This window comes from Lactuca serriola, chromosome 7 (assembly GCF_051521515.1).
Source record: "Lactuca serriola cultivar US96UC23 chromosome 7, Lser_US96UC23_V15, whole genome shotgun sequence".
Classification (NCBI taxonomy): domain Eukaryota; kingdom Viridiplantae; phylum Streptophyta; class Magnoliopsida; order Asterales; family Asteraceae; genus Lactuca; species Lactuca serriola.
In genome coordinates, this window is record NC_136414.1 from 3992290 (window position 1) to 4008649 (window position 16360).

Consider the following 16360-nt stretch of genomic DNA (forward strand, 5'->3'; position numbering starts at 1 on the left):
TCTCAGTCGGGCTGGGTCTTTACCCTAAATGGAGGAGCAGTTACTTGGAAAAGTTCCAAGTAGGAAACAGTAGTTGATTCAACTTGTGAATCAGAGTACATAGCAGCAAGCGAGGCGGCAAAGGAGGCAATATGGCTAAAGAACTTCATCGGAGACCTTGGAGTTGTACCAGCTATTGAGGAGCCTATGGAGATTTTACGTGATAATGAGAGTGCAATTGCCTTAGCTAAGGAACCAAGGGATCACGGCAGATCTAGGCACATCGACAGAAAATACCACTTCATTAGACATCGGATAGAAGAAGGACTCCTCGTGGCAAAGAGGGTATCATCGGATGAGAACCCAGCAGATCCCCTCATGAAGGGACTGTGTAGGGTTAAGCATTTACAAGCATGCGAGGAGCATCGGGCTGAAGGATGATATTAGTTTTACAAATTAGATAGATATTTCTGAACCTTGTAAAATGTAATTGACATTTGATGATTAAATAAAAGTTGTTGTTTATTTATAAGTAAAGTGTTGCTGTCTTGTGTCAATTGTTTACTATTGTTTCAATTTTGCATGTTTTGACTTCCAGAATAATTATTTTATTCAAACTGTCCACAGTCAGTCATATGTCGGAAGTAGGTATAAATCAAGATTGTCATGAATTAGGCTTGTAGATGTCTAAATTGTTAGACATAGCAAAAGTTGCTACAACATTCATGAGTGCTCATAAGTTCTGAGTATTGGATTAAACCCACGCTCACTTGTATCACTTCATGGAATTTATCTCGAGTGATCGTGAGACGGTAATATCATATAAGTCTTCAAACCTAGATATATTATTTGTTTTGAAAATGGGACGTTACAAAATAACTCCTCACACTTTTATAATTTTTTTCATTGATACCATTTTAGTAGGTTTACCACTAATTTTCTAATAACTGATTTTTTTTGACAAAACTGCACAAATGGTCCCTATGGTTAGCTGAAAATTACGAATTTGGTCCAAAAAAGTTTAGACTAGCACCAGAGGTCCAAAATTTTCATTTCGTTGCGAGTTTGGTCCACTTTGCTTTAAACATTTTTATAATGACGGTTTTGCCCTTGTTTTTTGATTTTTTTAGTTTTTCTATTTATTTAAATCTTTTTCTGATTAAAAGAAAATAAAAAAATACTCTCTCTCTCTCTCTCCCTCTCTCTCCTGTTGCCAGAGCCATATTATGCGTTTTCCCCTGATATGAAGAAAGAAAAAAAATGGTTGGCCCCTGATATGAATTAGGCAGATTAACTCTCTATCTTGTCGAATTACACCTCTTAGCCAAAAGCTTAACACAAAATTTTCCTTAAAGATTTTAATTCGTGGTTCTGAAAATCAAACCAAATCTAGCCACAAACCAAAAATGCATTAACCAAATCGAATCATCCATCGGAAATACATTAAATGAACTGGGTCAACAAAGATCATAACAAAGATCAGAGAGATTAACAGGAGAAAATCAACAAGATAAAAGAGGGAAGGACATAGATTCCACAACCATCGCTTAATCTGAATCAATTTCTGATGTGAACCCTAAACCTAAAATCGATTTTTGCAGATGTAGGGATGATCTTCACCAAAACGGATCTCTCCATCGTAACAATCAAGACGAATTCCATAACCTTCGCTAAATCTGGAGGGGTAGGAAATTGTAATTCGCCGACCACTACCTTCACCTCTACCAAGAAATCCAAAAATTAACATCAAGCCACATTCAACGAATCCACACTTACTTGGGTTACTCCGAGAATGCTTTGAGGATAGTTTGATTGGCGGTGAATGCTCCTCCACTGCCGGAATCGCCGAAGCTTGGATCTGAAGTTGTTGATATGCCACCGGTGGTGCTCATCGATTCTCAGGAGGTTCGAGATCCAAAGAGTATGTTCACCAATAAGAACAACGTGTCTTGGACGTTCTATCTTCCCTATTTATTGTCACCGCCATCGTTGTGTTTTCCCATACTATCTCCTCATTCGTTCTCCTAAATCAACTCAAGATCTCATCGATGATGAAATCAATTTTACATATTGGACGATGGTCAAGATCATGTCGACCCAGTAAGTGAAATCACTTTGGGGTTTTCCTTCATGATGGATGATGAAGAGAAACGAAGATGATGAAGATTCGTGATTTTTCAGATTGGGTATACCTGTCTATGATGAAATCACTTTGAGAATTGTTTGGTTAAGAGTATGTATGATTTTTATTTTTATATTTTTGCAATTGTTGAGAGAGAGAGAGGGGGAGAGATAGAGAGAGTATTATTTTAATTTCTATAATAAAAATATTCAAAAAAGAAAGTACAAAGGATAAATTCAGGGGCAAAACCGTCATTATAAAAATATTGAAAGCAAATTGGACCAAACTAGCAAGAAAATAAAAAGTTTGGACCTCTGGTGCTAGTCCAAACTTTTTTTTTTGACAAAAGTGGCAATTTTCAGCTAATCACAGGAATCATTTGTGCAGTTTTGTCATTTTTCAAGCAAAAACATAACTATATATATATATATATATATATATATATATATATATATATATATATATATAGTTATGTTTATAACCCGTGAGAACCACGGTTATAAAATTAATTAAATTTTCATATCAAAAAATCAAAATTATTAATTGATATTTTAAATAAATTATTACTTGAGAGATATTTTTTAGTTATATAAAATTATAATCATTGATTTAAATAAATACATGAAGTTATATCATCTTATAATATGTATTAATTTTATTTTATTTTTCAATCTAATGTTATTAATATAATATAATTAAAGTGAGAAAATTAAAATTTGAAATTTAAAATGAAGAATCAATTATTAATTTAATATTATTAGAGTGAGAAAATTTAAAATTTGAAATTTGAAATGGATAATCAATTTTAATTTAATGTAATTAGAGTGGAAATTTAAAATTTGAAATTTGAAATGGATAATTAATAGGTTGACAACTGGCATGATAAGTGATATATAACATTAATGAGGAGTTCTAATTGTATGATACTTGTCAATATAAGATTAAATCTATTCTTTTACTAGTTTATAACCCGTGAGAAACACGGTTATAAAATTAATTAAACTTTCATATCAAAAAATAAAAAATATTCATTAATTTTTTTTAAAATATATTTTTTTAGTTATATAAAATTATAATCGTTGATTTAAATAAATACATGAAGTTATATCATCTTATAATATGTATTAATTTTATTTTATTTTTCAATCTAATGTTATTAATTTAATATAATTAGAGTGAAAAAAATTTAAATTTGAAATTAAAAATAATGAATCAATTATTAATTTTATGTAATTAGAGTGAAAAATTTTAAATTTTGAAATTTGAAATGGATAATAAAATATTAATTTATTATAATTGGAATGAAAATTTTAAAATTTGAAATTTGAAATGGATAATTAATAGGTTGACAAGTGACATGATAATTTATATATAACATTAATGATGAATTCTAATTTTATGACACTTGTCAATAGGAGATTAAACCTATTCTTTTATTATAATAGAAATTAGAATTATATATATATATATATATTTATATATATATATATATATATATATATATATATATATATATATATATATATATATATATATATACTAGTTTATAATCCGTGGGAACCACGGTTATAAAATTAATCAAACTTTTATAGTAAAAACTCAAAATTATTAATAAGTTATTTTAAATAAATTATTAATTTAAAAGATATTTTTATTAGTTATGTGAAATTATAATCATTGATTTAAATAAATATATAAAATTAATTTTTAATATATATTAAATATTTTTTATTTATGAATTAATGAAAACAATAATTTAAAATTTAAAATAAAATCACATTAATGAGGAGGTCTAATAAATTTAAAATGAAAAACTAATAGATTGACAAGTGGCAACACATTAATTAAAATGTTTAATATGATGACACATGGCAAAAGAGCTACTCTTTTATTAGTATATATATATATATATATATATATATATATATATATATATATATATATATATATTATAAAAACCTTATAGTTGACAAACTTTGTTGAAGACAATTTTGGCTTCTTATTCATAGCATATAAGTTATTGGTTTATTGGAGTGAATATTTGAGCTATATAAGCAATATGAAGACAATTTTGACTTTTTATTTTTAGCATATAAGTTGAAGCCATTAAATAATAACTAATAAATGAAAGTTGGAAAAGAAATCTTGTAAAGAGGTTATAAAATGATCGTATTTCAAACATTAATGGTGATGATTTATTCAAGGAGTTGGATTTGTTAAAAAAAAAAAGTTACCAATTGAACATTATATAATTAACACAAATACTAAATTTCTTTAAAATAAAAATAAAAATGTATCACACTTTTTGGCTAGCATACAAAATATTGTGATTACTCACACTATAATTGTATAAGTGGAAAGAAGTCGTTCAAAAGTAATTCTTTTAAATTTTATTAGCGATCTACCATTTCTCTAGATAGATTAAATGTTTTGGCTTTGATTTCGATTGAGAAGAGTTTCTTAAAAGTATTTATAATGAAAGCATAATATCTAAATTTGCTTATAAAATACTAGAAGATGTATGTTTAGAAAATAATAATAAGTTGGTGTTGTTTATCTTTTTTTAGAAAGTTGCTTTATAGCAATTTCAATTTATTATTAACAAGTGAGGTTTGATAACATTTTACAACAATTTTTGATGGGGGCATCAATTTAATTTTCGTCGCAAAACCTCCAAAATATAATGTCTTTTGGTACAAATGGATCCGATATTTTACATATGAGCCTCTTGGAAAACCTTCATAGAAAACCCTTTTGAATCATACATGTTTTTTATATATTTTGTAAAAACTCGTTACTTTTAGAAAAATCTTTTGTAATTCCATTTGCAATAATCTACCACTTAGCTTTGAGAAAGAGAACTGTTGGATATAATGTCCTATAAGTCCTAACTTCTTTTATGGATATTTCGCATTTAGTGGTCAAAACTTATAGTTCCCAAATCACGGGTGTATTAAAATTTAAACATCCCAATAGTTTTTCTTTTATTACGACATGCGAGTTCCCAAGCTGTTTTCAAGATTCGTTGTAAGAATTGATTCACCGTACATATATACATATATATATATATATATATATATATATATATATATATATATATATATATATATATATATATATATATGTCTAATTGTCTATTGATGATAGCTTTAAATCTTAAAATTAAAACAATTAAAGGTGAGTTTATCATGGTAAACTCAATTAACATATCATATGGATGATTTTCATTTTGACAAGGTCATAGAGCAGTTTTATAACCGACATGACCCAACAACCAAACCTGGTAAAGTGGTATACACCACTGTGGATTGTCCTTTACCAATGGGTCCCATGGTTAATTTCTTCAACTTTAAGGATCAAAGTGTAAGTGTATATTTGAAATCACCTCACTCATTCATACATATCAACAAAACGAGGTACTTAAATCTAGAATGAGACATATATACAATATAAAGTAAAGGCAAAGCGAGGGGTGAAATGCTCACACACCATTTACAAACTACGATTCAAATTCAAGAAGTTATGAAGGATATATTACAGGTTGAAATATGCATGTTTGAAAAGTATGTAAAGAGGAGATGAGATTGGTGTTATTTTTTCTTTTTCAACACGTCAGCAAGAGAAGGGAGCTTGATCTGACCATTTCTAGTGACTGGTATGCTGATATCGCAAATGAGTGGGAAATCAATAATGAGTGTGACTTTAAGCTCGTAGTCAATGTCCCAATCAACAGCGATATCCTTCACCAAGGTTACCAACACACTGTTTGCCACATCAATCTCAACATATAGTAAGGTGTCACCTTTCCGCTTTAGTGAACCTGTGTCATAGATTGTGCCACTTGCAATCTCTCTAGTTTAAGATCAATCAATCCAAAGTTATATATATATATATATATATATATATATATATATATATATATATATATATATATATATATATATATATATATGAAATACAAAACATGAGTATATATAGCACACGTACGTATACCAATACAGTACTCAAACGTATAATATAAAACAATAATTTGATATTGTTTTTTTTTTTTTGTTGGACATATAATATAAAGTTGTTTGTTTTTTCCCCAAAAGAATAAGATGAACTTTTAAAATTTAAGATAATATTAAGAAAGTTTGTTTTATTGGATTAAAAACGTGAACGTCATCAAAATCGTTAACCATATCATGGAATAAAAGAAATTGTAAACTCAAATGAGTCGATAAACAAGTTATAATGAAATCTCCAAATACGTTTATATATCAACAAATTAGATAAACTCGATCGTAAACCAAAAACAAATTAATTAAGTTACTATATAATTTAAAATAATAATTATAAATTCAGAAGACAAGATAAAATATAATTATATCAGAATCGAATGGAATCTTTAAATAGTAACTGAACGTGCAGAAACCCTCGAGTGTGTATATAGAAGAAGATCCTTAACGAATTACATAATTAAATGATAGGAAACGAATTGAACCTGACCTGCCGGAACTTTTGAGAAGGTAGCGGATCTCGCCGAGTGGAATCGGTATACAGTAAGGATTTGAAACGTTGACCTTAGCCAGATAAGTGACAGAGTGAGCGCCGACGCCTTTCAGATCGACATCCGTCACCCTCGCCTCCGGCTTCTCTATGCTCTCCACCGTATCGGAAAATAAATGCTTCACCATCTCCACCACACCACACATATCTCCGGCGAAGATAGTCAACCGCACTTTCTAAAAGCTAGTAAAACTATCGGATTAAGGTTTCGCACTGAGAACTTGCTTTTGCTCCAAATTATTCATTTTTCTTGGTGGTGGTGGTGATGGTGATGAGTGGAGTGGGGGGTAAAGGATCCATGGCCCATGGGTCTTGCCTCAATGAGTGAGCCACACGTGATACTCGTTTTCATAATTATACTCCATAAGATCAAAATAAACTTTCTTTTGAGGTATGGCGTAATACAAATTTTAAGTACAATTTTTTGGGAATACTTGCTCAGCCAGAAAATATTATATTGTTAAAACAAAATAAAATACTACAAGTTACAACATACCTTTGATTTTATAAAAAATACAAAATAGTTATCCAACTATATCCTCATTCACATGTGGAAATATTGATAGTTTAAGAAGATAGACAATACAAAACTTGATTCAAACAACCGGTTAGTTTGTCTTTTCGAACATCTTTCAGACTTCTAAAAAAATGTCAATTTACTTGTTCATAATTTTTATGGAAAATTACAAATAGTAACTCAATAATACATGATTGTTTTCTCTTGACTTTCTACTAGAAATAGTTAATTACCCACACTACTTGTACTCCCCTGAATAGGGATTCACAAGATGAATGTTTGCTAAAGTTGTGGGAATTGCTCGAGAATGCCTATATTTCAATGAGACAAATAAGAAAAATGACAACCCCCAAAATAATATAATGGATTCACAACAATTTAAGAATCAAGAGCAAGAGGATGAACAAATGGTGGAATTCCCCGTAGAGTTCAAACATTGCAAAATATAGTTAGTGTTCCGCAATTAACATATATCCCGAAAACTTTGGAGTGGGTTGCAGTTTACCATTTTACCTACATAACTTAACAACTAAAATCAACTTTACCAATCAACCGGTCTAACTGTTGATTACTTAAACTTTGAGGATGAAAGCATAGCCAACCTAAAATTTGTAATCAAATTCATCACCTCAGTCCATATCAACAAAACGAGGGTGGAAATACAAATTTTGAAACAAATTAAATACATGTTTGATAACGAATACAAGTTTGCATATAACACCATTTACAAATTATCATTCATTCGAGAACTCATAAAGGATTACAAATTAAAACATAATTGAAAAGCATGTGATCACGAGATTGGTGTTATTATTTTATTTTTTTTCACACATATTTAATTAGGAAACAAGTCGACGACCGAAGGAAGCTTGATCTCACCATTGCTAGTTATAGGTATATTGATATCGCAAATGAAATCTATAACCAGCGTGGCATCAAGCTCGTAGTCAATGTCCCAATCATCAGTGATATCTTGGACCAAGGTTACCAATGCACCGTGTGGCAAATTAATCTCCGCATATAATATGGTGTCACCTTTCGCTTTGAGTGATCCTATGTCTGGGATTGTCCCGTTCGCTATCAAGCTAGTTTCAAATTAATCAACAAAACATCATGATCAGTATAGCACATGTATAAAGCAAAGTGGATAACTTAGAGCATCTTAAAAAAAAGTTTATTTTAATAATTGGATTTAAAACGTGAATCTCATCAAAATCAAATACTAGGTATAACATATTATTTATTTATTTGTTGGAAACACGGCCATCAAAGTTACTTTATAACCGAAAAGAAAATTTTGTAAACTCAACGATTTAGTGAAAAAAATCATAAAAATTTGAAAAAAAAAATATTTTTTTTTATAAAAAAACCCATAAAAAAGATTTTGAAAAAATCATAAAAATTTAAGAGATACTTCTATTCAATATATTATTGACTTTGTAAAACTAATTTTTTTAAAAATAAGTTTTTGAAGTATTTATTTTTAATTTTAATAAAATATTAATTTAAAAAAAAATATATTGAACATAATATGATAATTCATAATACTTACGATTAAAAAAAACTTTTTATTCAACTTGTTTATTATCCTTAATTTGTTATGATCTAAAAATATTTAGACTCAAATATTTTATAATCATTAATTATATCTTTCATGATTCAAAATTAAATAATTCAAAATATATAATGATTCATAATTTTTTTTGAACAAAAACTATATTTAATTGAATATATTATTGATCCAAAATCATATGATTCAAAATAATTTGATTCAAAATTTTTTGATAAAAAATAATATGATTAAAAAAAATATGAACGGAAATATTATGATCCTTAGTATTTTTCTTATTTAAAAATTTATAATTGTGAAACATTAAAAACTCAAACTGATATTTAGTTTAAATAATAAAAAAAATAAAAAAAAATGAGAACACAAGTATCTTCATGTATGTAGTAAATATGTTAAATAAAATGAAAAAAAATATATATTTAAAAGAAACGAAAAAATTTAAAAACGTTAAAACCAAGCATATAGTTGTTTATTTAAAGAAAAAAAATTATAACGAAAAAAAATAAACGAAAATAAACAACAAAAGCTACTTAAATGACGTTCCATGGTTCGCCGCACGTGATTAAGTCATCGAACCTATATTAATTATTACGGACATGGGTCATATGCGAACGCACCGCGTCCAAATATTGGGTTTAATGTTTGTGCTTTTAACGAAATGGGTGATGTAGATATATATATATATATATATATATATATATATATATATATATATATATATATATATACTAATAAAAGAATAGTCCTTTTGTCAAGTGTCATAATATTAGAACTCCTAATTAATATGATGACACTTGTCATTCTATTAATTTTCTATTTTAAATTCATTAAACCTCCTAATTAATGTGATGTTATTTGTCAATATATTTATTCTTTATTTTAAATTTTAAATTTTATATTATTGTTTTCATTAGTTCACAAATAAAAAGAGTCTAATATATATGATAAATTAATTCCACATATTTATTTGAATCAATAATTATAATTTTACATAACTAATAAAAAAATCTCTTAATTAATAATGTATTTAGAATTTTATACAAATTAATTAATTAATAATTTTGAATTTTTTACTATGAATATTTAATTAATTTTGTAACTGTGGTTTCTATGGGTTATAAACTAGTATATATATATATATATATATATATATATATATATATATATATATATATATATATATATAAAATTCAGTTTTTTAGTAAAATTTAGATTCGATAGTTAAGGACTTCCATATTCCATGCATGTGTGGAAATGTGTGTGGGGGTAAGAGATAAACCAGAGGAAATCGACAAGATAACATGATAACGAGGAAACGAACCTGCCGCAACTTTTGAGAGCGTACTGGATCTCGCTGAGTGGAATAGGTATACAGTAAGGATTTGAAACATTGAGCTTAACCAGATAAGTGTAAACCCCATCTTCCTCACCTTTCAGATCGACATCCACCACTCTCACCTTCGGTTTCTCTATGCTCGCCAACGTATTTGAAAATAAATGCGTTATAATGTCCACTACACCGCACATATCTCCGCCGAAGATCAATTAACCGCAATATATTTCTAAAAGTGTAAAACAATTGTATTGTTTCGCACTAATTAAGAACTTGCTTTTGCTCCTAGTTAGTGGAGATAACATGCCACATTTATACATAAAAATGATGGTGGTATTATAAATTATAAATTACATGGATCTTGCCGCAAAGAGTGAGTCACACGTGATATTCGTTTTCATAATTTTTCTCCATACATCAAAATACAAAGTATATATATAATAAGTTCAGTTTTGGGGAATATTTGCTCAATTAGAAAAACAAAATGTTATATGAAAAATTGAAAATAAAATACTAAGTTGCAGCATTATAAACTAAGATTGAATCAACCACACATTAATTATATGTGTGAGAGTTGTATTTATATAAATAATACAAACGAATCTCCTATGATAAAGGAGTAACAAATACAAGATAAATACAACATAAATATTTTGAATATAATTAAGACTAAATATCTAATATCCCCTCAAGCGAATGGGTGGTGGACCAAGACGAAGCATATCCTGAAATTGTTCAAATTGAGGGCGTGGAAGACTCTTGGTGAAAATATCTGCCACCTGAAGCTTGGTAGAGACGAACTTAGTATAGAGCTTTCCTGAAGGAACTAGCTCTCTAACAAAATGATAATCCAGATCACTATGTTTAGCTCCTTTGTGAGAAATTGGATTTTGAGTCATAAAAAGAGCACTCTTATTATCACATAGCAACATGGGTTGATCAGGAGGCAACAAATGATGCTCTCGTAGAAGGTGAGTGATCCAAACAATTTCAGCTGCAACATTAGCCATGACACGATACCCGTACTCGCAGCTAGAGCGGGAAATGGTAGATTGCTTCTTGGCACTCTAGGACACTAAGGTGCTGTTTGTTTTCCCGAAGCAAAAATTCAAAAAGTCTACGGACCACCTCTGCAGCAGAAGAGGTGTACCAAACGGCTGCAGACTGTAATAAGAAACGTGTTTGTTTTTGTTAACATCTGTAGATTGTTGCAGACATTAAAAATTTAAAATAAACTAATTTAAAAAACAACATTAAAATGAATTAACTTATGTAAATCAAATGAGAGAAAACAGTTAAAGGAATATAAATTTAATGTATTAAATGTTAAACGGATGAAAATAGAATATAGTATATAAGTAAATGACTATAACGTAATATTAAATATACTTCATGGACACTTATTTAAAAAACAACACACGGCGTTGTAAGATTTTTGGAAGAAAAAAAGTTGTAAGATTTTTGGAAGAAAAAAAAGGGTCAATTGTTTTTTGGGATTGGATTTTTTTAGGTTTAAGTTTGAAGGGGTGGGAAAATGTACAACAAGTGCTTCCCCAAGAAGCACACGGGTAGAGGTTTTAAGCCTCGAAGACTTCCGAAAAACAAACTGCTGCGAGATAAAAAGTGTTGCGCGTGTGCTGCGTCGCGCAACAATAAGAGTTTTGAAGAGGTTTTTTAAGAAAACAAACAACACCTAAGTTACCGCCTAGAAAAATAGAATATCCATTAGTTGATCTGCGGGTTTCAATACGAGCCCAATCTGCATCAGAATAACCAAGAATGGTAGTAGTTTGAGGTCGACAATAGATTAGTCCAAAGGAAAGAGTCTCTTTAACATATTGCAATATCTGTTTTACTGATTGAAAACGCAAGGTGGTAGGTGCATGAAGATACTGACTAGCTTGGTTAACAACATAAGAGAGATCTGGTCATGTAATAGTTAAATATTGAAGAGCACCAACCAAGGAACGATAGAGCGTGAGATCAACAAAAGGTGGTCCATCATAGGTAAAGGTTTCATGAGTGACCAAGGGAGTAGGAAACGGTTTTGAGTCAATTAAATATGCTCATGTAAGAATATTGGTTGCATACTTTGACTGACTCAAGAATAGACCATCAGTGGTATAGGAAACTTCCAACCAAGAAAGTAGTTTAAGTCACCCAAGTATTTTATAGCAAATTTGCTATTTAGTTTGCTAGTAAAAGATGTGATAAGAGATTCGTGATTACAAGTGAGAATCAAATCGTCAACATATACCAATAAGTACATAATATTGGAATCTTGAGCAAAAACAAATAGAGAGGAATCACCACATTTTCAAGTGAGTGCATGGTCCTTTTCATCTTACACATAGATATGAAGTATTTTATATAAACTATGTGCTATGTATGCATATTATCTGTATACTTGCAATCTATGCTGGATGAACGATTTTATACAAGTTATATATGATTTAAACTGTATATGTATTTATATCTACATAATATGTTAGGTAAAATATGGGTAGATGAAATATGAGTTGGATGACAAGTTGAGAGGTGATATAGAACATGAGGTAAGGGTGAGAGGTGGACGATGTGAGAAGCCTTGTTCCCAAATGTTGGCCCCGTCATCTAGCAGAGTATGGATGACAACCACAGACTATTCTAGACAGTCCAGTGGAACACAAGCAGACTTGCAACCTGTAGGTGTTGTGAACGATGTGTTCACTGGTGTAATCTAAAAACCCATTGACATGTATTGCAAGTGGACTCTTGAAAACGATGCTGTCAATAAAACCCTGGCAGATGCGCCTAAAGGACTCTACCGGCAGAAGAGCCTAATAGAGAACCTCATAACCCTGGCAGATGCACCTAAAGGACTATACCGGCAGATGCGCCCCATAAAGAATGTCACAATTTTGGTAGCTGCGCCTAAGTGATAGAACTAGCAGCTGTGCTTGACAGCTGTGTCATTGACAATGATGAACTTCGTACCTATTCCTTAGGATAATCCTTAGGAATGAATGAATGAGAAATAACTGATTCTTAAGGTAGATCCTTAAGAGTAAAGAAGATAATGGGGATACGTAATTGGGTTAACTTTTTGATGATTAAACATAATAATTATATTACTATGGGTTGAAAACCCTATGCACTCACCAGGTTTCCCAACCTAACCCACTCAGTTTATTTATATCACAAGTGTTGATATGAAGTCACATTACACCAAGAGATTAATGAGATATAAATCACTAGTGATAATGAATGTAAGTTCTGATTATGCTTATGTTTCTGTATTAACGATGGCATCCCAAATGTTTTAAAGTGAATAAAAATATTTTTCTTCGAAAATGCTTTGATAATGTATTTATCATGTTTTACTGGGAACAAATTCCGCAACATTTTTATTAAAAGATGTACTCTGATTTTTATAAAGCATAAACAAAATCGGTCTTTTCTGGCCGTGAAAATGGGGATGTCACACTGTAAGCCAAAGCTTAGTGAGTTCCCCCAAATTACCAACACAACACAATGTCATAATAATAACAACAAACAACATACAGAGCCTTCAGTCTGACTAGAACTCCCCACCGGTCTGCAGTCTACCTGGTACACTCACAGAACCTTCAGCATGAACGGTACGCCAAATTCGACCTTCAGCCTATCTGGAGCGTTCTCCGGGCCTTCGGCCAGACTGGTACGCCCTACTTGCCTTTAGTCTAGCCGGGACGCCCTAGGCCTGTTGGCCTTTTGCACAAAGCAGAACCGCCTGAACCCAACCACATATACTGTGTCGACACACACATACACACATACAAACACACACACACACACACACATATATATATATATATATATATATATATATATATATATATATATATATATATATAACAAACAAGCATGAAAATAACCAATCAGCAAACAACAGACATATCTTACAGATCACTAAGTATAGCATCATCCTATCTACCAGGATTTAGATCTAACAGATCACTACAACACACCATCATACGATAAACCAAAATAACAACCCGAAGGGCCGACATCGGTGCCTTCGACCCATAAGTACAGTGAGGAAAACTCACCTCGCATACTGAACAGAACTGATGAGGTCCAACTCTGAAATCTCAGTTCTCTAACCGATACTTGTTTCCACCAAGTGACCAATTCCATCAAGATCCCAAAATACCCTCAAGGTCCAACTTGGTCAAAGTCAACAGTCAATGTCAACGGTCCATGTTGACCCAACACGCCGTGTTCCCCTTGGCTACGCCATGTTCCGCGAGCATCCAAATAGTCGGGAAAATCTCATCCAACATGTTGTGTTGACTTGCAAACACATCGTGTTCGCCTGAGTTTCAACAGCCTAATACATTCAACTGCCTTTTCAACTCCAAGAGCTCCAAAGTTCAGATCTAGACCAAAATGTGATTAGGAAGGGTAAAGTTTCCAATTATCTATTGGGACTACCAAAAAGGTCCAAAAACCCAAATCACAAGCTTGATAATGCAAGGGCTTAACAAAAATACTATTAATCCTTAAGATCTGAAGTCCATCCTTTCTAAATTTGATTCTAACACCTAAACCATTCCAAAGGTTGGTGCTTTTTAGACATACATGTCCAATGCATGTATTGAAACCATATTAGGTCAAAATGAGGATTTATGACCTAATCTCATGCATGACATCAAAACTTGGTTATAGACCAGATCCAAGACACTACTAGGTCACCTTGACCTGGAGATTCATAAATTTGAAAACTTTATGAGATCCATCCATTGCAACATACAAGAACAAGGAGCAAAAGGGAGAAAACTCAAGATATAACAACTTAACTGCTAAAAATTGGGTCGTGGACACTTACAAAGGTCCAAGAGAGTGCCAAACCGAAGAATGAGGCTTGCTTGCTAGATCTTTGCTTCCTTTTTCCACCTCCTTCCTTCTTTTAGCCTCAAAACACCAAACTAGATTTACAAATAGGAGAGAAATGATTAGGGTTTATTTCAGGGATTGAGGGGATAATGGGGGCTGAGAGTGAACAACCCTAGCCTTCACTTTCCTTTAAATAGGGAGGAAAACCTGGAAGATTAGGTTTTCATTCCAGCCGTCAACACGTCGTGTTGCCCAAAATGAAGCCCACGCCTTCTCATATCTAGACATGTCGTGTTGGTGCCTCCAATATGCTGTGTCCAAACCTCAGTTATACCCAAGGGTGCTATCACTTGACCAATTGACATGAAATAGAATTATAGGGATGACTTTAGAAGTACCTGAACATCAGGATGCTACATATCATTTCGAGAAACATTGGTTGTAAAAACCAATTTCTTAGATTTATATCTTGAATTTTACCAAAGGTTTTGATGTAGCCTAAACAAACTATATTTTTGTCTTGAATCTTTCAAAGAACGCCACCATATCAATTACCATTTCAAAGTCAGAATTTTCCGGTACTCTACCGAGATCCTTTTTCATATGATTTATCTATCAAAGATACATAAAATTCAAAATAGTAGCTAAAAAGTAGCTGAAGCTGCATTAATCGAGGATACACGACAGAAGGAATTGTTCTATTTCCAAACTTTACCTTCAACAAGCGTAGATTTTTTCTTTTTTTCCCCATCACGAATCATGTGTATTTCTCGTAAGACTGAGATTAATAAAAAAAAAGTCAAATTGCACCATCTCTGTAATAGGCAAATGCCTCTTTTTCTCCTGAAGTTGTCGGAATTATTCATAATAAGATATTGGCTACAATTGAAAAGGTGTTATCAATAAAATTTCCATTTATCCGCGATCTAGGCATAGGCAGCAATCCATTCTATCATTGTTCTCATTACTTCTCGCGGGAAAATAATCCCACAAGGAAAAGAATTCTACAATACGATATAACATAAAAACAAATTGATTCTCATTAAAAAAAAAAAAAGATATAGTTCTTCTATTCAAAAATTCAATATTCAAATTGTTATTTTTTACATTACAATAATTGATAAAAACTAAGAAAGAAATATGGTAATCGGATTCGATTCCATCTTATTGGAATAGTCTACCAACGAAAATAACTATTCTTATTTGATTGAAGTTATAGTTTAGAATAACCACAGTTGATTTAATTATGATACAAAGAAGAAAAAGGATCGAATAATCATTGTATGATGAAAATAGAATAACCACATATTTTTTGTGTTGTGTGCTTAGGGTATACACTATACAATCAACTATAAAAATTGTTAGTGATATCCTAACTTTGAAGGATTGTAATTTACTAAATATAACACCAAAAAGGATAAAATGTTATAG

At 30.9% G+C, this 16360-nt stretch overlaps 1 protein-coding gene across 1 annotated transcript; it reads right to left on the bottom strand.

The window, feature by feature from the left end:
• Positions 1-7892: 7892 nt before the first annotated feature.
• Positions 7893-10387, bottom strand: LOC145064890 (desiccation protectant protein Lea14 homolog). The gene is made up of 2 exons (XM_079012253.1): positions 10061-10387; positions 7893-8254 (listed from the first exon to the last, which is right to left on the bottom strand). The coding sequence occupies exons 1-2, from the start codon at positions 10264-10266 to the stop codon at positions 8005-8007; spliced, it is 456 nt and encodes a 151-aa protein (XP_078868379.1). The 5' UTR covers positions 10267-10387; the 3' UTR covers positions 7893-8004.
• Between the last annotated feature and the right edge of the window lie 5973 nt (positions 10388-16360).